This window comes from Gobio gobio (genome assembly GCF_949357685.1).
Source record: "Gobio gobio genome assembly, chromosome: 1".
NCBI lineage: Eukaryota > Metazoa > Chordata > Actinopteri > Cypriniformes > Gobionidae > Gobio > Gobio gobio.
In genome coordinates, this window is record NC_137097.1 from 46,386,872 (window position 1) to 46,414,424 (window position 27,553).

The 27,553-nt window shown below is 37.2% G+C and overlaps 3 protein-coding genes across 3 annotated transcripts; all 3 read right to left on the reverse strand.

Annotated features, from left to right (window-relative positions):
* Positions 1-4: 4 nt before the first annotated feature.
* On the reverse strand, positions 5-12,935 carry spns1 (SPNS lysolipid transporter 1, lysophospholipid). The gene is made up of 13 exons (XM_079822277.1): positions 12,688-12,935; positions 11,214-11,423; positions 8,055-8,120; positions 7,656-7,792; positions 7,322-7,473; positions 5,284-5,350; positions 4,943-5,085; positions 4,318-4,470; positions 3,954-4,143; positions 3,728-3,793; positions 3,269-3,367; positions 3,015-3,183; positions 5-1,774 (listed from the first exon to the last, which is right to left on the reverse strand). Exons 2-13 carry the CDS (start codon positions 11,419-11,421, stop codon positions 1,704-1,706), a joined length of 1,521 nt encoding a protein of 506 aa, XP_079678403.1. The 5' UTR covers positions 11,422-11,423; positions 12,688-12,935; the 3' UTR covers positions 5-1,703.
* A 4,025-nt stretch (positions 12,936-16,960) lies between these two features.
* Positions 16,961-20,871, reverse strand: nfatc2ip (nuclear factor of activated T cells 2 interacting protein). Its single transcript, XM_079818155.1, has 9 exons — positions 20,571-20,871; positions 19,845-19,967; positions 19,631-19,685; positions 18,976-19,087; positions 18,480-18,563; positions 18,032-18,284; positions 17,737-17,881; positions 17,475-17,584; positions 16,961-17,372 (listed from the first exon to the last, which is right to left on the reverse strand). The coding sequence occupies exons 1-9, from the start codon at positions 20,601-20,603 to the stop codon at positions 17,211-17,213; spliced, it is 1,077 nt and encodes a 358-aa protein (XP_079674281.1). The 5' UTR covers positions 20,604-20,871; the 3' UTR covers positions 16,961-17,210.
* Positions 20,872-22,164: 1,293 nt separating this feature from the next.
* On the reverse strand, positions 22,165-27,313 carry sgf29 (SAGA complex associated factor 29). The gene is made up of 10 exons (XM_079820996.1): positions 27,130-27,313; positions 26,731-26,810; positions 26,541-26,616; positions 26,301-26,373; positions 25,226-25,290; positions 25,008-25,137; positions 24,732-24,878; positions 24,583-24,618; positions 23,930-24,092; positions 22,165-22,821 (listed from the first exon to the last, which is right to left on the reverse strand). The coding sequence occupies exons 2-10, from the start codon at positions 26,803-26,805 to the stop codon at positions 22,705-22,707; spliced, it is 882 nt and encodes a 293-aa protein (XP_079677122.1). The 5' UTR covers positions 26,806-26,810; positions 27,130-27,313; the 3' UTR covers positions 22,165-22,704.
* Between the last annotated feature and the right edge of the window lie 240 nt (positions 27,314-27,553).

A 27,553-nucleotide genomic window follows, 5' to 3' on the forward strand; every position in this document is an offset into this window, starting at 1 on the left:
AAATCATGATTTTTGAAAAACCTGTTCTCAAACTTTATAGATTATGAAAAGTGCTTTTTAAATGACAAGAGTGGGTTACATTAGGCTGAGCATTTGACCACATTAGAACAAAATCATACTTTTGCGCTATCGGTTGCAAGATTCAATGTTGAATAATTATTGGTAATTCTAAAAGACAATCAACAATAGAGTCATGCTTTATAATGTTCCACAAAGTTTCACACACACTACAGTTTCATGAGAAATTAATGATAAACAGTTCTTAAAATGTAAAATTAAAAACACAGCCTGTTTAGAGCTGTAAGGGTTAAAACTGCACTTCATTATGGCGGACAGTGAGTCATAATTTCTCAATCTTGCCTCCCACTCTTGTGGCATTTTGTGGTGTTCTTGTAGCCTACACAAACACAATTGACAGGAATGACATATAGGTACAAGTGTATTATCACAGGCACAACACCATCCACCAAATGTTCCACTGCACAGAAATTGCATGTTTCGATTCAGGCTCTTCGGTTTTCATAATTCATTCACGAGACTAATTTTCACAGCAAATTTACCAAACAGGCTTGCATCTCTATATCCCACCTACAAACAGGAAACCACAGCAACTGAAAACCTTATGATCATCATTGTTACCACTGCAGAGAGAAAGAAAGCAAACATGCAAGAGACAGAGAGAAAGATATAAAGAAGTAAAACGATTCGCCATTATTGAGATATGCCGTAAAGAGAAATAAAGAGGGCAACAGATTTAAAGCAAGTTTTAACACGCAAGAAAATCCAAAAAGACAAATAAGATCACATTTTTCTAATTTAATATTTAAAAAAAAAATTACAAAACACAATTAGCAAGCAAGTTTGCAAATTATCTCAAAAGTATTGCCTGGAAAACAGCCACAGCAAAGGGAATGAACTAAAAACTGCCTTCATTTAAAAACAAAATATAATTACAGTTTAAGACAGTTATTAAAACATGCCATGAACCAGGCCGTTGCAACAAATATACGTAACAATATTGTAAAAAAAAATCAAATTAATTAATATCTGAATCATGCTATGGTAGCATTAGTGTTTGTATTCTGTGTACTTCCTAAAAGACCCTGAAAGCTCAAATGTAGTATGGAAGAAAACATTAAAACAAGAGACGGCAGATCACAGACAGGATTCAGTGTTATTTAGGACCCAGTCTGATTCTGTTAGTTTTTAGTCACAGTCCAGTTTTGATAAAAGCAAGTGAGCGATTTGAAAAATCTATTCAAATCCCCTTCAATAAAAACGTCTAAAATGTAATTAACATGACTTGAAATGTAAAACACAGCTCCATGAGTTTTAATTAAAGGTGAAGAAACATCCCCAACATAACAGCTCTCTCCATGTCCCACGTGTTAACCGTGTGCCTCTGTCTCTTCCAACAGTTGACTTTTCCAACCAAAGGCTGAATGGTCGACAGCACGCAGGACTTCCAGGTAAGATGTTCCTTGTTTTTTGTTAGTTCATAATGTTCCCAAATCAATATTGGTGTTAAGGATATAACAAAAAAAATATATAAGCATAATAAATTACTATAAAACTCCGTATTGTGGAGATTGTCCAGTCAGTGATTACTTGTCTGATACTGCTCCAGGATTGGCTGCTGATGGCTGAAAGTCAATCAGAATGTTGTTCCCTGTGTTGAAAAGCATCTGAATCCTTGCGTCATCTCAAATTAAAACACTTGACACTGATACTTTAGTGGACCTGCCTCTCTGTGGAACAACAATTGGTGCGTCATCTGGAAAATAAAAAGACATCAGTATATTAGATTTCTAAAGTGCCTATAATGACCCTAAAAAATCATTTTGTTAGCATATAAAGACGTAGACAAAAGGAAAAATCGATCATAGATAAAAATTTTCAATTTTATTTAATATAACTAAATACTCATTTAGTTATACGTTTTCATTTAGTACACTAGAATGACGAAAAGAAAAAAAAATACAGAAACAATAAATAAAAGGTACAATATAAATATATAAAAATAAATTCAAAATGATAGTATCTCAATTACACTTAAATAACGCAGCTGTCAGATATCTGACACATTCTAATTAAAACAATAATAGTAAATGTTAAATAAAAGGATTTAAAAAAATATATTTTTTAAATGTATTATTTTCCAAAGGAACTGTGTGTTCAGTGTTATGTCAGGACAATCATCCAAAAACTCAAAAAGGACGGATTAGATCCTGATTAGAGAAATGGCTGAATCAATTTTTACTGTGCATACAAATGCAAATATGAACAAATTATTACGTATACAAAATGTGTTGTGCGAATTCTGTGACCATAATTCGGTATAACACCGACTTCGGGAGAGAGTGAGACAGACAAACATATCATATCAAACATATCAAGTAGTAGAAACTGTGTATAATTCAGCATCTTAGTTGATATTACTCTCGTCAAGCTGAATTCTGAGAGACGCACAGAGACGGCAATGTGTCAGTTTAATTTGCAACCGTGCTGTGCTCATTTACTCAGAGTTTTCATGCATCATACCGCACAAAGTTACAAATAGAAAACGTGTATGATGTACTACTTTTCCCTCATTCACTTCACAGACTCATTATTGCATAATGAATTTAGAGGTTTACGGTATGTAGCCACACTAATATTGTGCCATCCCCTGGCTAACATGTTATTCAGCAAACACAAGGGGTGTCTCTTTAATATTTTTCGGTAGATTATTCGGTAGAATAAGGTATTCGCTTCGGGCAAATCCCTAGTATTTAACCAGGAATGTTACTTTGAAAATGTCTTCCTAAATGTGGATTATTAATGATGTAACAATTGGCAATTCAAATACACTGAATAAATAAATAATACATTTATAAATAAATACACAGAATGAATAAATGAATAAACAAAATTGATAACAATTTGGACAGGAATATCCTGAAAATACCAAAATCATTAGAAATAGGAATGGTCTCTAATCTTAAGAGAAGACTGTGATAAGTGATATCACTCACCAGAGGGGACATAGTTCTCAGCCAGCTCTCGGTCTTTCTCAATGAAGAGGGCCGTAGCAAGGAAGAAAGCTCCGCCCCCCACGGCCACGAAGGAGCACAGAAGGAGTGACATCTGAAGTGAGCGAAACTCCCACATGTATGAGTCCGACTCCTTTATCGAGTCTGACACCTTAATGGGGCAAAAACAGACCACATGCAACCTTAAATGTTTTTTCAAAAGAACACTTTTCTGTGTATTTGTGAGATTGACGTACCACTCCTATAAGGTAAGGGCTAATAGCGTCGCCCAGCAAGTGCGAGAGTACAATCTGAAACGCTTCTGCGGTGGAGCGACGTGTGGGGATCACAACATACTGAAAGAGAGAGAGAGAAATAAGGACATCAGTAAAGAGACCTCATGTTATTCAACATATTTCAAAGAAAATAATTGGTAATAATGGGGGGAAATACATTTTTTTATTGGTTTTAGCATTTTAATTTAATTTGCCCTCTTTAAAGTTTGATAGTCTGAGGACACTATGAACACTACGTCGTTGAATGGCAATAACTGTGTAACGCTTCTTCAAACAAGTCTTAATTTTGTGTTTCACAGAAAAAAAACAACATTATACAAGTTTGCAAAGACATGAGGGTGAATGAATAATGAAACAAAACCATCTTTTCATTATTCTCCAGAATTGGTAGTGGATTAAATAGAAGGAAGGGAAACTCACCAGTAGGATATCTGCAACAATGGCCCAATTCATAGACAGGAATGTCTCACCCAGGAAGATAAAGACCTGATGAGAAAACAAAATAGTCAACCACAATTATGGTCAGCATAAAACTTTCCTTCATTCAACAACACCACTGCGGTCAATCAAAAACTGAAAACATTTCCTGGAAAAAAAAATCAAAAGATCAAACCGGGTCAGAGGAGAGGTCAAATGAGTGACTTACATATGTGGCTGCAGTGCTAGCCTGGGCAAACATGATGGACAGATAGAGAAAGGGAGCAGCGAGGAGGAGTCCTGCAGCACAGACTAGTGGATCAGCTCGTGGGGTTTTCGTCCTCAGCTTCTTGCTGGCCTGCACTCCGCTCGCTACGCCCAGGATGCCCGACACAACTGTGATGCCGCCAAACATCAGACTGCAGAGCAGTAGAGATTAGAAAACATTACTAGTGCATGTCTTTTACAGATGTATTTACAATACAGCATGTGCATACAAAGATGTCAGAAGAATACAGAAGTCAATACAAGAAGTGCGAATGTCATGGTGTGTATCTTTAGAAAGAGATGTTGTGTGTAGGAGGGTCTGGTACCTGTCAGAATTGTCACAGGGGGTTTTTACACACGGCTGCTTTTCTCCAGTGAAGACGCCTGCTCTAAATAAAAAGGCAGGGGCCCACAGGGCCAGTGATCCTGTCACAAAGGCCACAGCCGTGAAGCCAAACGTGGAGAGAATAAAACTTGGACTGAAAAATAAATAAATAAATAAATCAAGAGGGAGATGGGGAAAGACATTTAGTTCAGGAAAGAAACTTTTTCAACTTCTTTATATATTATATATTCATATATAATATATTCAAGACTTTATATGACTTCTGTGGAACTTATTTTTTTTGTTGTTTAAATGTATCAGTGTTTTTGTGTTTGGTGTTAAAAACATACATTTCTAACAACAGCAGGCCTTGCGTAGTGATACAAATTACCCTGAAATGTGATCAAAATTGCTTGTGATTGCTCACAATTAGATATTTTATAACTGATCATATCAGAGGCTGCAGTGGTGTCTGCAATAATTACTCAATAACTGAGGAAAAAAAAAACCTCAATAGGGTCAAGCAGCATTATCAGATATTGAAAAATTCCCTGCGTGATATCTAAGGCAAAGGCCATGACTTATAAATTATGCTTTAAAGGCAACATGAGCTCTCAGTGACTCACTTCCTGCAGAGCGCTTTCATGTCCACCAGCCAGCTGGTTCTGTGCAGCGTGTGCTCCGGACGAGCTTCGATCGCACCGCGCTTCGGTTCCTTAACTACGAACAATAAGAGAATCACGGCCAACACCCCCAGACCAGGGGTCACCTAAGGAAAAAAAACAAACAAATAACAGCAAACAAAAAGGCAGAGAGAGAAAGAAAGTGAGAAGAAGTGGGATAAAATAAGAGAATTGTTATCATATTTAATCTCCAAGTGTGTTTTTGTGGTGAAAGCAGCAAGCACACATTATGTAATCCACCCATAGACAGATAAACAGTGAAAGGTTTGGTGCTGCAGACGTACCCGAAGAGCCCAGTGCCAATCCCCAGACACATCATCCACCTTTGAACCCACGATATAACCCAGACCACTGAGGAAAGAAAAACCAGCAGATTTGAATGAAAACTGGGAAAGTACGGTCCACACTGCAGCTTATGCTGGCAGAGAATTGCCCATTTAGACAGAAAGTGAATGTCTGATTGACATTCATATGACACTAAAGACGGGAGTAAAAAATCAGCTTTGCATAACAAGAATAAATTACATTTTAAAATATATTCAAATAGAAAACAGTTATTCTAATTATTAAAATAATACAAGTAATAATATAAATAAGTAAGAACATGTCCGAACATTACTGCTTATGAATAATTCATTTTAAATGAAAACGTATTTATTTACACACAGAAAAAAGCCTGTCAGTAGATGTTGGAGATGCTTTAGTGATACATTTGAACATTTTAAATGAAGCGGAATTAGCGACAGGTGTTTTTTTCCTTTTTGTGATGTACATCCGAGGGAAAGAAAAAAAATGATGTAGGCGGGACTTGGTTCAATCCACCAGCTGTTGATTGGATGGAGGCACATCTGAATTTGAGCTTGTAATCGACTATGAAAAATGGGCGGGGTTTAAGCAAACTAAATCATTGGAAAAGTCCAGCATAGAGTCTGTCATTTCACTGAAAGATTAATTTAAAGTAACACACCAACTTTTTGTGACTTTATCTTATTCACCGTATCCCCCGGAGTTAGATAAATCCATACATAACATTCTCATCTCCATGCGTACCATAACTCTGTCTGACGCACCCACCGCTAGCCTAGCTTAGCACAAAAACTGGAGGTAAACGACTCCAGCTAGCCTACTGCTCAATAAGTGACAAAATAACGCCAACATTTTCCTATTTACATGTTGTGATCAAGCGGCAACCTCCCGCAGTTTCTCTTGAAGCCAATACGGAAGTGCCTTAAACTGCAATTCACCGACTGGCCGCTAGGGACAGGCTCCAGAAGGGAGCAGAATCTCATTGAGCCCCATGTTAAAATGCCCAACTTCACAGCAGAATAAAACATGTTTACAGTCTGGTACAAATTGTGGTTTTGGTCTATACGGCTAATTTTGCCCTTCATGACAACTGTGAGGGGGGTGAATTTTTTTATAACTCATTCGTTTACATTATATAAAGCCTTAAAGTTCTGCATAATTAAGGGCGTGGCCACTTCGAGTGACAGTCGGATAGCCATTTATGTCTGCTGTCTGTTAGTCATTGCGTCACTTAAGCTCCGCCCACGTCCCGCCTTTTTGCCATTTTCTGTTATCCGGGAGTGACGCGCGATGACGCGCTGCCAAGATGGCAACGGCCAGCTCGTCCATACTTTGTGCTTCAGAACGGCTCATCAGGATCCTATGGGTGACGTCACGGACACTACGTCCATATTTTTTTTTAACAGTCTATGGTTGTGATGTGTATAGTTACATCGTGTACTAAGACCGACGGAAAATGAAAAGTTAAGATTTTCTAGACCGATATGCTTAGGAACTATACTCTCATTCCTGTGTAGTAATCATGGAACTCTGAGCCGTCCCATGAGTGCAGCGGGACAATGATATTACGCAGTCCCAAAATATGATATTGAGTCCCAAAAAGTCGGCGTGTTCCTTTAAGACAAATAAAAATTAAGATTAAGATAAAAATGAAACATGCATGGATTAATTATTTTCAATAAGATCAATAACATGCATTTAGAAAATAGAATTTTCATTTCATGCCAACTTTAATTATCATCACGAAATTGAACAAACCAGTGACTTCAGTTTGCCCTCAGAAGTGCTCAACAGTAGCAGCCTGGAAACTTAAAAAAATGCAACTCCATTTCCTGGTGTGAAAAAAACTGATAACGCATCTGTGTACGAGTGTGAGAATGTAACCTGCTATGAATGTGCATAGAGCTAAAGTGTGAAAAAACAAAACACCAGTATTTTTGACTGTCAGTTCTCGGTCTGTGTGTGTGTGTGTGTGTGTGTGTGTGGGGGGGGGGGGGGGGGGGGGGTGTTTCCCACCTGCCCACTGGGATTGCAAAGTAGAACAGGGACAGCATGTTGGTCCTCTTCTCTTTGATGAACAGATCAGCGATGATGGTGGGAGCAATGGTGGAGTAACTGGCCTCGCCAATACCCACTAGCCCTCGAGTCAACAACAACGCCCAGAAATACTGAGAGAAGATACATCCTATTAGTTTACTCAACAAATTACACTTTAAGATATATACACTTCAGTATATGAGACACTAAGTCACAGATTGAAAGCTATTGCTTTAAGTATTTGAGTAAAATGGTATTCAAGTATTTAACCCTTAGGCAAATGAATGTCTGAAATGTTTTGTGTAGGACTTACATCTTTGCCAATGAAGGAGCTGGCAAGTGTCACTAGACACCAGAAGAAAATACCCACACTCATGATCAGCTTCCTGTTATACCTGTCACCCAGGTATCCGAACACAGGAGCCAAGAACATGTAGCTGCAGATGAAGACTGAAGGGCAATAAAGAATCAAAAATGAAATAATAATAATGGTAACATATTATATTACAGTGCCCTCGTTACACGTTACATGTAGTTAATATAGTAATTATGCATAATTACATGCAACTAACCCTACAACAAAACTAACCCTATAGTAAATACATGTAGTTAATTAATTTTATTCAGTACGTAAATGTATAATTACACTGAAACAAGGATGCATTAAAATAAAGTGTGACCAATGGATTTTACATGGTATGAATCTGCTCACCTGTCTGAAGTAGCCCTGATTTTCCATCACTAATGCTGAAGTAAAGCTCAATGTCTGGAAGTACACCTGTAAGAGAGGAAGTTTATTGTTATCACAGCTTTATTACCGACAAATTCACACACTGTTGCTCATTATATGTTTCACAGAATAATCCCAAAAATTCTGTTTACAGTTATTTACGAATCAAACATTGGCAACAAGAAATCTCTTTGCTTTCCTTTTGCTATTTTAATACTATTACTTAACCTCATAAGAGCAGTGTTGTTATTGTCAACTAAAACTTTTAAAATATTTTTCATGTATTGAAATAAAGCTGAAATAAAATAATCATGTGAATACAGTGACAAAGAAAGGGAGAAAAGTTGCAAGAAAACTTACACTATGGGCACTGAAATACATGGGTGCACGATTTTGATAAATAATATATATGAGTGTAAATGTTTAGGTTTGATTTAAACAGTAATTAAGAATTTCTGCATATCAATAAATTAAAATGAATCAATTAAAATTAGAAAGGGTGCAATGGCAAATACTAAAATTACTAAAATTGAAATAAAAATAAATTCAAACTAAACAGAAATATTAACAAAATGCCACAATTGCGTAACAAAATGACTACATTTGAAATGAAAATCTAAAAATGTATTTGTAATAAATACTATAATACTTTATAAATAATACTAAAATAACACTGCATCAGAAACAACACATGAAAACTAGTGCAGTCAAATAGGTAAATCGCATCTTTGATTGTATTTTATTTAAGCACCTAAAAACTTACCAGTTTGACATATGATAGGCTATGGCTATTATGGCTTTGATAGGTCAAACTAACTGTACTTAAAATGTTCTTATATTGAAAATGTAAATTTTCTCTGTCATCTTTTGGAATATCTGAAAGCCAGGTTTACCTAATATATGTCATTATTAGCAGAACATATTTTTCATTTTTTTAAATTCAAGAAGGTCCACTTGATTCTAACATGTACTTGGCATTATGAAAAAGTAACGAACTTCTTGTAATTGTTTAACTATAGCATTTGTTACAATAAGGAGGTAAGACCATTGGTGACTCCTCAGTGCAATGCTAAGGCCAATGTTAACCTTTTCTTTCTTTTTTATATCTATAGCATTTGTAAGGAAAAATAGCAACATACACGTCTAGAAACTATAGGTACAACACGCCACAGTTGTAATATAAATTTTTAGTGTAAAATCTATTCCCTTAACAGATTATCTTTTATAAATTTAGTCAAGGTTTAGTCAGAATTGACCACAATAAATACAACAGAACGTGATGAGTTTTAGTAAATGTTGTCATGAGTAGTTTAAAAAGCATGTTCATGTTGGTGCAGAATGATGTTTTCTCCTCTTTTCATCAGTCTTTTTTGTTTATGTGGCTGTTCTAGGTCACATTCAACTTTCTCCATAGCATTTTAAAGCGGTAAATTGTCAATAGAATTCGCATTTTATCAATAGGAACTGCTTGCGCAAATTTTATCACACTTTTGGAGCGTTCTGGTGAACGTGTGCAGAGTATACAGTGATTTGCGTGTCACCCACGCACAATTATAAACCGGGCTTCAGTCGTATTGTGCAGATAACTGGTCCGTTCACTTTGTACGGGAACTTAATTCCTCTGAATGCACAATGTATATAATTAATTAATAGCCTGATTCTATGTTTCCATTAACCATGGTAGGCTATAAATATTGGGGGGTGGTTGCTTGTTTTGGTTATGGTTATTTTGGTTATTTGGTTATGGGGCGCCCCTGACTGCAATAATGTTAAGGTAAGTGGTACGTGTCAAAGTAACATCCACATGGATGGCAGGACTCAAGGTTTCCCAGCAGAACATTGCCCAAAGCATCACACTGCCTCTGTCGGCTTGCCTTCTTCCCATAGTGCATCCTGGTACCATGTGTTCCCCAGGTAAGCCACGCACCCGGCCATCCACGTGAAGAAAAATTGATTCATCAGACCAGGCCACCTTCTTCCATTGCTCTGTGGTCCATTTCTGATGCTCACGTGCCCACTGTTGGCGCTTTCAGCGGTGGACAGGGGTCAGCATGGGCACCCTGACTAGTCTGCGGCAATGCAGCCCCATACGCAACAAACTGCAATGCACTGTGTATTCTGACACCTTTCTATTATCCTAGAAATATAGACGCACCCTGGCGGCAGCAAATATAATTTTCAGCCAGGGCGTCTAGCAACTCTCCGTTGGCTTGCGAGCTGGAAAAAGCAAACTCTAGTCAGGCCAATAACATCTTGTATAGATTTGGTGGGCGGGCTTAACATAATGACGGCAGAGTTGCGGCGATTCCGCGTGCTACTTGAAAACAAAGAAGCTGGCGAACAGCAGTCTTTCGAATCGGCTTTGGCCGCGACTCTGGAAGACTTGGAGTTAAGCTTTTCTTTGAGAAAAGGCACTGAAGTCATTCTTAAGAAAGGAAGATGTGTTCAGAGTTTTGCTGACCGGATACAGCAAAATTTTAATCCATCAACTAGCTCCGCTTCACCTTCTTTGTTGCTCTGGTTAGTTGTATGGAGATGCTCTGACCCAGTTGTCTAGTCATCACAATTTGGTCCTTGTCAAACTTGCCCATTTTTGCTGCAACTTTGCGGACTAAATGTTCACTTGCTGCCTAATATATCCCACCCACCCACTAACAGGTGCCGTGATGAAGAGATAATCAGTATTATTCACTTTACATGGTCATAATGTTATGCCTGATCGGTGTATGTATATATATATATATATATATATATATATATATATATATATATATATATATATATATATATATATATATATATATATATATATATATATATATATATAATACATATAAATATAGTAATATATATATATATATATATATATACACACACACACACACATATATGGAAACAAATTTTATGTTAGATATGATTAACTGTGATTAATCAATTTGACAGCACTAATAAAAACTGAATCTGAATTTTCAGATTTACAAGTTATCTGATTCCAAAAGAACCATCCAGACTAGGATAATCTTATGTCATGAACAAAAAGCACATGCTTTGTGTCTTTGTCTTGTGCATTTGATCTGGATGAAAAGGGAGCCAGCATTGTCTAGCAGCACTGATGCGCTGAAATCTGATAGCACTGGTTACCTGCCACTGTGAATCTGTCCATATAGTTCAGCAGGTTGATGTAGCAGAGTACAATCACAGTCAGTATAGCTCTCTTATCAGACACTCCACTGGCAGACTCCTCCTCCTCGGGCTGAGGTGAACCCACCCCATTGTCAGCCGACCCCTCCTCCTCATTATAATCTGAGAAGAAGGGTGTGGTATCCGCAGAAACATCTGTTCGTGACATCACTGTTGCAGAAAAAAAAAATTAAGATGACAAAAAGCAAAACCATTGACAGTAGCAGCCTACTGTGTTGAATGCTCAAGAGCAAAAAAGACCAAAGTCTACTACTGATTACACACAAAGATTATTGATCACGTTCTAATCTCAACCTCACATGATGATGTATGGTGGGCTTCAGATGTCTTGTGAAAATGCTTCTAATTTGCATTTAAATAACATTTCATTATAAAATTGGAAAAAAAGGCATCTATAAATTATTAGCCAAAACATTTGAATGTAACGTTGCTGAAATTAAAAGTGCGTATTTGATTAGTGACAATGAAATAGTGCACAATTAGATTTTCTTTTTTGTCATTTTCTGAAAATGTTTCTTTGTTTTGTTTTTATTTAGTTTTTAAACGTGGACTTAAACTTTTGATCCCCACTGTTACTTTTGTGTGAGATAATCCATTTAAAATATAGACAAGACGAGAAATACTGAAAAAGCTTTGTTTAAAGCCCTGAAGCCATTTTTCTAGATTCCACTGGGACAGAAGTCATGAATTATACTTATAATCTAGTTTGTCAGGAGTGTAGTTTAGATGCATAAGGAGAAGGAAGTAGGCACAAGCTCGTGATGCAAATTAATCTCACCACAATGTCATGTGAATACAATGATGGAGGAAAAAATCCTGGAAAAAAATATTAGCAAGAAAACGCTATGCAGGCAGAGAGAGTTTTGCCTGAGTGCACGATTTTGATTAATAATATAACGTTAAAAACGTAAATGTTTAGCTTTGTTTAAAACAGTAAATAAATGAAAATCGATGCATAAACTCAAGTAACTTTATCTTTAAGGAATCTTTATCTACTTTCAGCAGACTGTCAGCAGAATCAAACTAAAACTGAACCGGTTTTTTGCTGACTGATGACATCTGATGCCTGGTGTTGACTAATACTAGTCTATGTACAGACATATGAAGCAGGTTAAGCAACATATTCCACGGACAGCAACAAAAACACACACACAAAGCGCGGTATTTCAAGTGGTTATTATGGAAAAGGCACAGGCAACTCTAACGGTGGTTTATTCGTTTAAAACACACCGGTGTTTTCATAACATTGGAAAAGCAAAATATTCAATCACAAAAAAAAATGGCACAACCTTTCATTTAACATTGTTGACAGAGACATGCAAATCACAACACCTATATAAAAGAACGATATGAACTGTCTCCCATCTGATATATCCGAGACTTTGTTTACTAATCGGTCAGCAGTATTGTTTACCTGGAAAATGCAAAGCGACGTCAGAAGCGTCCTCAAAGTTCTTCTTCTGGGCGCTGTTGGGCTCCCTTCTGAGTTGTCAAGACGTTTCGGGATCTTTACCTTACCTCCTGTGTGGACATTTTTGATTTGCAGTGGAGAGTCTCGAAGCGAAATGTGCAGCTGATCGACTTAGTTTTGTTTTGTTTCTGATCGTTTCTGATCTAGTACAAGCTCAGCGCGACGCCATATTGGAATGACGCAGTACTTCCGCGGCAGTCATGTGAGCGAGCGCTCCCCCTCCTCCGACAGCTGTCAGCACATCATTTTCACCTATGATTTTCACCCTCACTGCATTATTTTGATATATTAAAAATAAATACAATTTAAACCCATAACGTAGGTGATGAGGATATTCTGATTTGGGCACCTAACTAGCTCTTTAATTCATTTCATGTATTAGTAGTTCTGTGACTGGATAATGATGGTATGGTATAAAAATGTATTCTTCCGCGCTTTATGCGAAAGAGCAGGCGCAAAATGCAGCACTGGCATCTCGAAGCGGCATCTCCAGCGGCCAGGGACTTTCTCCCATAGACATAATATTTATTATTTATTTAATATTTTATTTATTTTATATATTTCTGGACCTTGGACCTCAGAAAACACAGTGGACCAACACCAGCAGATGACATGGCACCCCAAACCATCACTGACTGTGGAAACTTTACACTGGACCTCAAGCAACGTGGATTGTGTGCCTCTCCTCTCTTCCTCCAAACTCTGGGACCCTGATTTCCAAAGGAAATGCAAAATTTACTTTCATCAGAGAACATAACTTTGGACCACTCAGCAGCAGTCCAGTCCTTTTTGTCTTTAGCCCAGACGAGACGCTTCTGACGCTGTCTGTTGTTCAAGAGTGGCTTGACACAAGGAATGCGACAGCTGAAACCCATGTCTTGCATATGTCTGTGTGTAGAGGTTCTTGAAGCACTGACTCCAGCTGCAGTCCACTCTTTGTGAATCCCACGCATTTTTGATGCGCTTTGTTTTACAATCCTCTCCATGGTGCGGTTATCCCTATTGCTTGTACACTTTTTTTCTACCACATCTTTTCCTTCCCTTCACCTCTCTATTAATGTGCTTGGACACAGAGCTCTGTGAACAGCCAGCCTCTTTTGCAATGACCTTTTGTGTCTTGCCCTCATTGTGCAAGGTGTCAATGGTCGTCTTTTGGACAACTGTCAAGCAGGGCCGGATTAACCATTAGGGCAACTGGTCACTTGCCCAGGGGCACAGGACATCTAAGGGGCCCTGGGCACTGTCAAATATTATGTTAGATCACGTTATAAACGCAATCCTTACTTTCCTAATTATATTTTTGCAACCCGTTCGATCAACATATGTTAAATCACGTAAAAAACAGTGTCTGTAGCTTCTTGCGCTGCTGTGCAGCGAGCGAGCACGAGCTGTCAAGTCGAATCACGTGACTTGACGCTCTGAAATCAGTGTTGCCAGATTGGGCGGTTTTGAATTTTATTGTGCGGTTAAAAACGGGTTTGGGCAAGTGGACAAAATTTTGGGTTGGTTTGGGGTCATTTTGGTGGTTTTCAAACATCTAAATTGTATAGTCTAATTGGTTAATAACAAACTCAAGTGTGCATCATGACACACACCGGCCCAGCGTTCAGCGTACAGTCAGCTGGCGTTGGTGTTGACGTCGCTGACGAGCACGCACTTTCAGCCAATCAGCGATCAGCAGGGAGTCGCGACTCGCGCTCATTCATGACAGGTTTTCAGCGCGAAATTGTAGCTGAATATCAAATGATCGCTCTGCCAAAGTGGCATAAATATACAGTAAGTTATCTACAGTAATGAGTGGGAGAGGGATCCAACTCTCAAAACGTGGATTACACCTTTGACTCAAAGACTCTTTATACATATAACTAACTCCAAGAGGTTGAATGACTTGAATTGAAATCGAATAGGCTAGTAACTTATATGACTCCTGAGCATCATGGTGTGCACACTGGCCTGATCAGGACATCTGCACCTTTTAAAGCGTCTAGACTGCGCTCTACTCGTCCCAACAGCTGCTGAAAGAGGGTTGAATCAACGATTAATCCATTTTGACTGTGTTAAGTTCTGCGTTATGTTCTATAAATATGTACTTCACGAAAGACATAACGTTACTAGTTATATCTGAAGTTAAAGCACAGCACAAAAGTAAACGCATTCTTTTTGTTAATTTTTTGTTGTAGGAATATTGTTCAGCATCAGTGAATGACACATTTTGGCTGTGGTGTGTAAAGTAATGTGTGCGAAATGCCCGCTAATTACATTGTTTATTCTGATTATATTGGGCACTTTTTGCACTTAAATTAGTTTATTCTTACTGTTGACATTTGAAAATGATGCATGTGTTTTTCCATGTCATGCATGACTGTTTTTGAATGCCCTGTTTTGATCCATTTTCCTGGGATTTATTTTTTATTTTTACATCATTATTTTGTTTTAAGGAGATAAAATGGTGCTAATCAGCCTTGATTGACATGGCAATAAAATTATATCAAATTATTTTGGCAGTTCAAATTTTGGGTGTTTTTTTCTTGAATTGGGTGGGTTTTAGTGAGCTTTTGGGCTTGGAATCGTCGACCCAATCAGTCAACACTGTCTGAAATTTAAGCAGGAGCGCTAAAAGAAAATATAAAAGAGAAAAGGAATTGAAATTAGTCGACATTATGAAACATATTCCAAAAATAGCCACAATTTCACATTGTAGCATTTTAGGAATAAAAAATCTCTGGTTTTAGGTTAAGGCTTCCCTAGCTGTCTGCTTTATTTCACTGTTGCAGTCAAAATATAGGTTGATTGGCTATATTGAAACATTTAATAATTACTCTGTAGCAGCCACTAAGTTCTGTGAAAGATTAATTGTAAAAAGTTATGTTAAACATTAGTGCATCATTAGTGTTCTGTCTCTTGAATGCACTTTATGCTGAGGCTATTACATACATCTCCACTGAGCATTGCAGAAGCCTGATTTGTTAGTATAGAAGTATAGGCTATATGCTCTTGCTGATAGCGACTTTGCGATTGTTGCTTTGGGGCAGGGGCAGGGGGGCCCTTGAGTCTTGTTGCCCAGGGCACAGGAAATTGTTAATCCGGCCCTGCTGTCAAGTCAGTAGTCTTCCCCATAATTGTGTAGCCTACAGAACTAGACTGAGATACCATTTAAAGGCCTTTGCAGGTGTTTTGAGTTAATTAGCTGATTAGAGTGTGGCACCAGGTGTCTTCAATATTGAACCTTTTCACAATATTCTAATTTTCTGAGATACTGAATTTGGGATTTTCCTTAGTTGTCATTATAATCATCAAAATTAAAAGAAATAAACATTTGGAATATATCAGTATGTGTGTAATGAATGAATATAATATGTTTCACTTTTTGAATGGAATTAGTGAAATAAATCAACTTTTAGATGATATTCTAATTATATGACCAGTATACATATCCAGCAAGAAGTGACAATATTACCTTCATGTTTCAGTGCCGACAAAATTAATGTCTCACGTGTTCATAAAATGCTGTTTATTAAATATGAATATAAACTGTTATTCAGTTATATAGAACAAGTTTCTGATATGCTGCACAATTTTGATATTAAATCAGATAAGCTGTCCAAAGCTGAAATTGTGGCTGCCGCTGCACTGACATCTGCCGGTGAAAGTCCCTGCCGCTGGAGATGCTGCATTTTGCGCCAGCCCTTACTGGAGGACATTAAGACGACAAAAGATGTTAACACAATCACTAGTGAATCTGAGTAATTCATTAGTCTCTTCTTTTTGTGCAGATGAATGCTGGTGCTTTAATAGCAATAGTAAAGCAGTGATGAATTGTTTGAGATGATTAATGACCCGAGATAACGTGAGTTTACATGAGTGTGAAGTTAATATTTGCTGCATTTAATTCAGGTTGTTGCTAGGTCAGAAATCGTCTCGGTAAAGTGACAAAATACCACACATATCCCTGTGGTTAACTACTAATTTTCAAATTACAAATATTTGATATATTTACAAACTCAAAAGGTGAATGTTGGTAAACCTGCAGCTACTTTTGCATTTGATTTTTATAGGCAACAGCTATAATTGTTCAAGTCGATAATTTCTTTCAAATTATTAATTCAATTTAATTATTTGACATAAATGGTTGTGATATTGTGTTTTATAATTTTTTTTAAAATGGTATGCTCTCATAAAAGTAAAATGCCCCCCCAAAACCAATTCCAATGAAACAAGTTTGTACAAATTTGCCATTTTATTACATTCCTTTCAATCAAATAAATTCTTTTCATTAAAAAAAATCCACAATTTTTTAATAAATATGGTGTATATACACAATTGTTAAACAGATTTTATATTGTTTTTGCATATCCTCAAACATATGCTGTTCATGAAACCTAAAAAAAAAACTTTTGTCTGTGGTCAGTTTTTCAGCTAATGATAAGGTCTAAACAACTATCAGGCATCCTTTACAAATGCGCTGTTTAGGCCCAGACTTCAATGACGTCACCATCCTCCATGTCCAGGTCAGCTGGAGTCTGATCATGTGTGACCCTTGACCCATCAAAGAGGAATTTAGCCTTCCGTCTATCACTGGCAGCCAAACCAGAGACATACTGAGACAGGATGGACCCTAGAGGAGCATTCTTAAAAAAAAAACAGAGCAGTTGAGTACTAAATTTCCTTCACAGAAACACAAGTTGCACAACGGCGCAAGAAGAACATCCAAAAAGACATACAGTACAGACCTTTTTTATGGAATACTCCTGCACAGATGCTTTCTCTTTGCCTTGCAGTCGCACAGTAATGACATCACGTTTGTCACTCACTTCTTGTTTATTCTCTGTCACTACACAATCTGGAAGAGACAGAAGGGAGTTGCAGGATGTGTCATTTATACAATGTTTCCATTGAAAAACATTCAAAAGGATCCATTAAAAAACAATGGAATAAATGCACTGTGATGCATCCAAAAGAATTCAGCTCAAAATTCCCACTGCTCTCCATTACCTATGATGTCAGCTATGCCGAGACCCAGCTCATTGACGGACGAGTGAATAGGGAGATCGATATCTTTCTTTAATAAAAGAATTTGGCTGGGTGCGACATTGAGTTTGCTGGCCAGCTGTTCCACAGCTTTACTCAAAGGAGCCGTCTGCAATCGAAAGACACGTACATTTAATGACAGTCCAAGTCAAATTTAAAAACATGATTTTGCCAGCTTAAATAAAAAAGGTAAATGTATTCATATACTTTTATTCTACCAAACAAATATGCCTCAAAAAAACGTGTTTATTCCACTTACAGAGAGTATTGGGATTTTGAACAACTCTGTTCGGCAGCGGAATTTTAGGGAAATTTCTCTCGCGGAGTCTCTGCCCTCAGTATTCAGGGGACGTCTTTTCCCTTTGTTGCCAGAAGAAATGATGATGATGTCATCATCGTCGTCATAGTCATTCACAGGAGATGGAGAGTTTCTGTATTCAACGACAGGTTCTCGGGGCTCAGGGGACAGACACACAAGAGAGCCGATTGCATCCAGTTTCCTGTTGATTTCTCTAAAACAGAGATGAAGAGAATGTCAAACCTGTTTACTCATTTCATTACTTCTAATATTTGTTATTCATTTCTGTATCCTCCTTGAAAGGTAATTTCTGAGTGTCATGAGAGCATAACACGTTACGCAACAAAAGAAGGTCACACTGAAAGAGAGATCAGGAAATGTATTTTTCATTACTCATGATGTCACTCACTGTATTTTCTGGTTTGCTCGTCTGCTCTGTTTCACTGGTGGACTACATGGTGGTGGGGGTGGAGAGGGGGAACGAAGGATTTCCCTAAAAGGTGAGGAAGATGATGGTTAGATGAAAGGACACAGCTTAAAGTAGGCTCATCAATCAGCTGATTAATTGACCTGATTATAGGTTTACTTTAATTATAAAATTCGAACTTGTAAAAAGCATTCACGTCCTCGTAGAACTCGTAATTACAACTTGTAAACTGGGAATTTTCAGAGAGCTCCGACTTGTGCCACATGACCGCTGCAGATTCATTTAGGCGTTAAAAGTGTGGCTATAGAAACGCTTAATTACGAGTCCAAGAAAGTGAAAAGGACAGAGTCACGTGTTGTCCTCTAATTACGACATAGTGTGAACGCAGCATATGATTCATTTTGATGTCAAGAAGCTATTTTTGAGGCAGCTGTCAGAAGAACAATTCATTTATTTACATTATTTACAGTGTACTTACGGAGCTTCACTCTGTTCTGGCTCGTCCTCTGAGCCACTCAGATCAATGCTGATTGGCCGTTTCTCTGCACGGGGTGGGGAAGGAGACCAAAGAGGAACATCCTTTTCCGCATCTGTTATGGTAAATAAAAACAACAAGGATGCCTTTGGATTAATCCTACTAACAAAATGATAAATATCCATAATAAAGAGTCTGCGAGTAATTAGAAAAGTATTATATACAAGGCAAGATACAGTATAAACTACCATTCAAGACCTTGGGGTTTGTAAGATTCTTTTAATGTTTTGATCATTAGCAGTTCATTTATTCGATCAAAAAATACAGTAATATTGTGAAATATTATTAACATTTAAAAGAACTTGGGCTTTTCTATTTAAATATATTTTTAAATGTAATTTATTCCTGAATTTTCAGCAGCCATTACTTCAGATCCTTCAGAAATCATTCTAATATACTGATTTGATGCTCAAAAAACATTTATTATTATCAATGTTGAAAATAGTGGGTTGAGCTGCTGGACTTTTTTTTAAAAACAGTGATACTTTTCAGGATTCTTTCCAGAAAGAACTCACCCCAAATGTTTGAACGATAGTGTATAAAATGTAATTTACTCAAATACATTAGCACCAAATAACAGTGGTCCATAAGTTGATACCTGTGAGACTGGTGTTTTTGAAGGTTATTGGCTTCAGATTTAAGGAGCGGTTAACCTAAAACACAATAACATAACATCTGAATCACCTATTAGCACCTTGCATCACATCCATTCCAATGCATATAGATTACAGACATGTGGTAAAGGTCATGAACTTTATATTTTTTTCCCAGAGGCATAAATGACTGGTGTTAAGCTGGCAATATATACCCACCTTGTTGGAGTAAACAGGTACGTTTGTGATGGATGAGGCGTCGATGATGCGTCGGCGTTTGGGAGGATGTGGTTTTGAAGGGTCTGAAACAGGAACACTTACATCCCCGACACTGTCTGATACCTGAAATTAGGAGGGCAAGTTAATATATTCCCCATATCATCTCATTTTGGGTTTTAATATAAGTTTAACAGTAAAACAGGTTTAGGGAACGGTCTAATCGTAACATAAGCGAAATAACAAATGTGTTTATACTTACACTGACTTGTGTAACAACAGCTACAAATATCGAAACTGTTCGGTAAACCGGATAACAATGTTTAAAGGACCTAAGCATGATTAATAAGTCCAAAAGAGGCTGAGTTAAGTGAATTTAGGGGTTTTGAATGCAAGTTAAACATGAACCGTTTACAATCTGAAACCAATCCTAAATAATGTTGTAACTTCTCGGAGTAGACAACTTGAGGCTAAAACGTGCACATTTACTAGAATAAAACCATTGAAAACGATTCACATTTTCCATATTGTGGATGTTGTTGCACATTAATCAACGGCAGCTGATTAACGTTAGCCTTTTGTGCTATTGCACAACAAGACAGTTATAGAGATTAGATATTCAGAGTTTTCTGATAATAACTGTTCAAACTTCGTGTCCATGTAAAACGCACAGAGTAGCAATAACTCTTTAAACTTAACCCTGAATAAATGTTATACACGAGATCTTACCATTTCAGCCATAGCCCGTTTCCGCGCGCTCATTCCCGTGCGCCTAGGCGAGTCTGTGTGACGTCACATAACAGAGGCTGGGTTACTCACTGCGTACTTTATTTCTCACCCATTTAAACGCTTGATTCTTATATTGATGAGGTGAATATTAAAAAGTTAGTTAGGGTAAGGTGATTTATATAACTATTTCACAGAAAACAAGACTTAATTACAATAACAACTTTATTCTATAGAGACAAGGTCTACTCTAGTTGGAGTGGTGTAAATGTTAATTCTCAAAAATGTACTGCACCACAAGAAGGATGTAATTCAACATGAATGAGAAAAAAAAAACTTTACATGTATGTAATGTGTAGCCCTGGGTATGGGGTGTTATAGCCCTTTTCAAGATCTATTTTAAAGGTGCACTATGTAAAAAATGTTCAGTAAAATATCCAAAACCCACTAGGCCAGTGTTATATATTTTGTTTAGTTGAGTACTTACAATATCTCAAATGTTTCCAACTATTTGTAAATGGTGAGAAAATTGCTATTTTAACCAAGGAACCAGGACGTGTGAGGGAGTCACCTGTCAATGGCGTCAAATCTGCGTTACCCTCGGTTTTATTTTGCAGAAACGCTTTACTCTCACTGCAGTGTGAAATAGACCCTTTTCACATTTCCGGGTTTCTCAGAGCGGAAGTCGTCATAATTGGGTTATATATTATAGCTGTGAATGAGAGAATACATTAAATATTATATATATTAGAATACATATAATATATATTGATGTGCCTTTCTTTCACATGTAAATGGTTTATTACTTTAGCACAATTCACTTGCAGTTGGTGTCTTTGCATCTAGATCCACAAAAACATACAAATGATGCAGTACTGTTTAAAATATACCAACACTATATATTTTTTTATTTTGCAGAAACGCTTCACTCTCACTGCAGTGTGCAACAAGTGTCATAGCAGCCACCGCGCGAACGCACAAAGTAACGTCATAACATAATTTTCAACACACTCAAATATATCTAATATGATAAACAGAGCTGCGTTACCTCATACTGATGACCGGAAAAGCGGAAATAGCACCGGCGACTGTGTCATAATAAAAGTCCCGCTGCTCGCGAGGCGTATTGCTTTCATCTTATTAACAATCATTTCAGTGGCCTTGCTCAGCTCCACAACACTCGGTCCTGTTCTGCTTCATACTACAGTAACGTTAATAATCGCATCCATGAACATGATTTCTGCCGCGTCCTATCCCGATTCTTTTCCACCGGCTGTGAGGTGAAGACCACATGTCCCAGGAGTCTGCGCTCAAATTTAGCATCACCAAACTACGCCTTTGTTTTGAATAGACCCTTTTCACATTTCCGGGTTTCTCAGAGCGGAAGTCGTCATAGTTGGGTTAAATATTATAGCTGTAAATGAGAGAATACATTAAATATTTTTTTGTGTGCCCATTTGCTCACATAGCAAAAGAAAAATGCCACAGTAGTGATTTCACAACTTTCAAAAAGAGGGAAAAAATAGAGTGAGATTGATAAAAGCAGTCAAAAGGGAGAAATATGTTCATTTTTACCATCACTCCCATAGACGCTATTACTAAACAACCTCACAGCAGCGGTAACTTTTTTATTGTAATTTGATGCAAAGGTAATAAAATACAAAGTATTAGTGTTATAAATGTACATGTATTTTTTTTTTTAAATGAAAATACAAAAAACGTTGCAGGATTTATGATATTGATGACCGTTAAAACGCGTCATCACAGTCTGTGAAAAGGGTCTATAGGTGACCTCTAGCGGACGGAAAAGTTACATAGTGCAGCTTTAACATTTAAACAACATGTATCACTCTGCCTTTATAAATTACAGACAATATATTGATGTGCCTTTCTTTCACATGTAAATGGTTTATTACTTTAGCACAATTCACTTGCAGTTGGTCTCTTTGCATCTAGATCCACAAAAACATCATACAAATGATGCAGTATAAAATATACCAACACTATATACTGTACATGGTAACAGAAAAAGGGGGGAAAGCACATAAAACAGAATGGCTGCCCAATATCCTGTTTTCAATCACAACAATCATGCAGGGTCTTTTTGCAAATAATGTCCCATTATTGTATATTTCTGTCACTTCTTTTTGTTCTCTTTGCAGGCCACTACATATCGCTGAGCGACATTGAGAGGTGGAGAATAGCCATCGGCATAAGATGTGTCCTCAAACAGAACCGAGTAGTCATCCTGGGGCTGGAAAAGAAGTGAGAGGTGTCAAAATGTATGGAAATTATCATTCTACTCATATATAACTGGACTAGTGATGCCCAGTGGTTAAATTGGCTTTTGTAGGGAGCGGGAGCCCTTATTTACGGTGAATGGTCATTCAAAATCGCGCCGGAAAAATACTTAATGTGTTTTTACACCAAAGGGGCTCTTTTTCCAGTATTACGGTGTAAGTTAGAGTTGAGTTATTCAAACAAAGAGAAATACTTTACAGTTCACTTAGGACCATAAGCATGTTTTTTTTTAAATCAGTGAAGTCCCAAATTTGAGGTAGTTAGGGGGGTTCGGGGGAATGCTCCCCCGAGAAAAATTTGATTTCTCTGATCTACATTATGTGCATTTTTAATAAGTTTGAAGGCCAAAAAATGAATAATAAATAGCTTGTCAGTGGGCAGTAGATTATTTGACAATCCTCCCCTAAAGATGAGTGTCCCTGAAAAGGGTTGGGAACTTTTTTTGACCAAAGAGCCATTTTTTTTTTTCATTTTTGTTAAATGCATTTTTCCAAAAGAGCCACAATCAAAAATTATATAAAATTATTATTAAAAAGCTTTTTTTTCCCAATAAAATGTCAACAATAGTAATTATTAGGTCCACAACTAAAAACAAACAATTATGCAGCAAACAATAAATAAGTTGCAATATGGAATTAATTGTGCAGGGCTCTCACTGTGAGGTTGACCAAATGATGAGTATAAATCCTCTTCTTGTGTGTGAACGCCCACAGTGCTTACATCTACTATGTACGCAGCGATTAATGCCTTATGGCATCTGATAATTCCATATAGCCTGTATTTGTCAGGAGACGAACGATAATTAAAGTCTAATAATAATATTTCGTGCTGAAGGAGACGGAGCTGAGCTCCAGCAGGGTGTGTTGTGGACCTGAGGAGGCGGAGCTGCGCTCCGGTGCGCTCCGGCCCAATTTAACCTCTGGTGATGCCATTAAAAAAACATAATAAAAATATTCTGACAGACTAACAACATTAATCCCATGAGGGTTTAGAGAAGCATCTTTACAAATAGCGATAACATTTTCAACACAAGCCACTGTTTTCACTCTTGTTCCGCTCACCCGATGTGGAGGCGTGTGGATCAGAGCTCTGTAAAAGCAAGTGGTCTGTGGATAGAGGGCCAGCACCAGCTGATCTTTACTGAACAGGGCCTCTGGGTCGGTCTCTGGGTTTGCTTTCCACTGTGGGAGTGGAATGATTCTTCTCCGACTCAACGTGTGTCTCCTGAATAGAGGAGAAAATGAGAAACAATAAACAGGTCCTGGTTAGTTTTAAAGCACCCATGGCATTACACTATTGTTCAAAAGTTTGGGGTCTACTTTTTTAATGGTTTTGAAAGAAGTCTCACCAAGGCTGCATTTACTTGGTCAAAAATACAGTAAATTGTGAAATATTATTACAATTCAAAATAATTGTTTTCTATTTGAATATATTTGATATTTGTAATTTATTCCTATGATGGCAAAGCTGAGTTAAGCATCATTACTCCAGTCTATAGGGTCACATGATCCTTCAGAATCATTCTAATATGCTGATTTGGTGCTCAAGAATTTTTTTATTATTATTATCAATAGTGAAAACAGTTGTCCAGCTTATTTTTTTGGTGGACGCCATAATACTTTTTTTAGGAAGTTCAAAAGACATTTAATGTGTCCTTGCTGAATAAAATTATTAATTTCTTTAAAAACAAATTTGAAAATGAAATTTTACTTACTCTTTACCCTCTTCATCAATGTCATCCACCTCATACCTGATAAAAGATAATATCATGATGCTACATTATCATTTCACACAATCAGGTTTAAAAGCTACAAGTAAATATACATAAACAGATCAAGTGGAGATCAACTGGTAGATGATTACTTGTTGGTGGAGTGATTGTAGCTGATGACTTCCGCAAGAATCCACTGTTCATCACCATCCACGGCCTTCACACGTGCCGCCACCTTGTCCCCCTGCTTAGCCACATAGTCACTGCTTGCTGGTGTAGCGCCACACAGTGGTGGTGGACTGATGGAGTAAGACGGAAGATGAATTAGTGAAATGTAACAATCGTTTTGACTCAATATTCACTGAATAAATTATCATATCTCACACTAAGAGAACATAAGAGATAAAGCAAGAGACTCGAAATGGTACCTCTCGCCAGGTTTGCCAATCCAGAGAGGAAGGGTCATGGCTGACTGTTGTAACAGGGTCATCAGGACACCTCTGCGCATGGTCTTTCTCGGTGGGTCGGTGTCACTGTACACTCCTGCCATCCTGGCAGCTGCAGAAAGAGAAAGGGTTGATCAGCTTCCACAACTGTGCAAATGCATGTAGATGCACACGATTACAAACTAACATCCAAGACTTACCAATCCTTCTCTCCTCCAAAAGGGATTTAATTACGGCAATCTTGTCAAGTGCCTGGTGAAGTATACTGTGGGAAGGATGCAGATGAATCTGATCATTTAATCCTGACATAAAAAATAATAATAATTTCTTGATATGGAATAGTTTGTTGAACCTTTCCGGAAAAAAATCAAAACATTTTTGCATATGTTTTTTTATGTTGAGTATCATACATGTTACAGCAGGTATGAAATTTGATATATGAGATTATGGAGCTCATGCTGGAGTAGGGGAAAACAATTATATCCAGAAGCCCAAACTGAGCAAAAATATGCCATTGCTGATATTTATATGGCCAAAAAGTAAGATGAAATTCTGCTAGCTTGTAAAGTAATAAGCATATAATTATCAATTGTCACTCTATATCTTTCAGGACAGGTGATATTTAAATGGTTTATGTTGTAAGCTCTGTAGTTTTTATCGATTGAGATAGATTGAGAGATGTAAATGTTCCTCAAAATCCTGATGTATCATATTTTATATATTTATATGATATTCACATTTTAACATGATTTAAAAAATAAAATAATAATAATGTATGACTAATTAGGTAAACCTAAATTGCTTCAGTCCACAGAGTATTCATATCGCTAACATTATAAAAGCTATACTTACAATTACTTTATAAAAATCAGTAAAGATTTCACAGCAAAAAAGACATACAGCAAACTGAATGTAGCAGATTGTGTACAACAGGTACGTGTTGATAATTTAGTCTTTATAAATTTGAGTATAAAATGTGATACAGTATGCTTTATAGGGTTAAAAATGAAAAAAGTATTTCCAGTCAGCACACATTTGAAAGCTTTGGGCAAAATTACCACAAGATGGGGCTGTAAAACCACAAGATGTACAAGATGTTTCTTGTGAAAATGAAAAACAAATAGTCAACACATAAAAAGATAATGTCATGAACAGATCATCTGATGAATCATCTTGTGGTCATTAAAAACAGTACAAATACATGATTTGCATTAAAGTAAAGTGGTGCAACGAGAGAAACCAAATGCAGCATCAGTCATTCAGCCTCGGCCTTACCCGCATTCAGCTTCAGCATCAGCTTTAGCTGTAGTGTAAAGACCCCTCAACTTTGTCCTATAATATGGAGAAGCTGAGGAGGAAGATATTAATAGTTTTAATATGGAACAGAGACATCAGACAAGAAATAAAATTCAAATATACAAATATGAGAGAGAGATCCAGTTTGAAAATAATAGCGTGCTTCACCACTTGAAAAATTTCTCATTGTAGACAATGCAATAGGAAATATTGCCTTACTCTTATTTTCTGTCTGCATCCTTTCATGTGTTTTCTGGATGTTGAGAAGGTTGTGTTCACTTCTTGATCGCTCCTCCTGTGTATTTAAGAGAGATTAGAGTTTAAACACTGGGTGAATGTACGGGGTGTTTCCCAAAGCATATACACCCAAACTACAGTGATCATGCATGAGAAACAGAGTCGTGCTCACCTGAGTTTGCTTTATGAGCTGATGCAGCTCATTCAGCAACACTGCGATTTTGGTGTCTGCTGACACTAAAGCCATTGTATCTGCAAGAACAAAAGTTATGTCAGTTGCACGCGCACACACACACACACACACACACACACACACACACACACGTGTGTGTGTGTGTGTGTGTGTGTGTGTGTGTGTGTTTTGACCCCATTTCATTATGTTTCACTTTACAGTGTAACAATTAAACAGCACCACCACGCACACAAAGCAAAGATAATGTTGCCATAATGCATTAATTCTAATAACAGTGCCTTAAGGTTTACGTCTTTTTTTTTTATTTAGCTCAAATCTACATTCTCAGATCATACCCTCCGCGCGCACACGGATAAGCAAGAAAAGCATGAATCTCACCTTCAAATACACAGTTTCGCGATACTTTCCAGATTCACCTTGTGTATTAGTACTCGAACTATGATCGAAAAACATTTATTTATTACAGTTTCGCTTTCCTTAACGAATTTTGGGATTTGTTTTCGCTTTGCAATGATTGGTTAAGCTCTGCAGCTAGGCCTCGTACGGACACATTGAGGGGACAAACTTCATGGCATGTTTTCAAAACGCCTTATTGAAAAATAACTACTGAGGATCTTTTAGAGAGATAAATAACTACTACCAATGGTTAATCATATTTCTAAAATACATCTCAAGTGCAGTACAAATAAAATGTATTATTATTATATGCCACTTTTATGGCATTTAGAGCTCATTACATAGAGTAAAGATAGTGTGTATGCCACAAAAGATCATCATGCGTTATCTTCATAATTTGCATCAC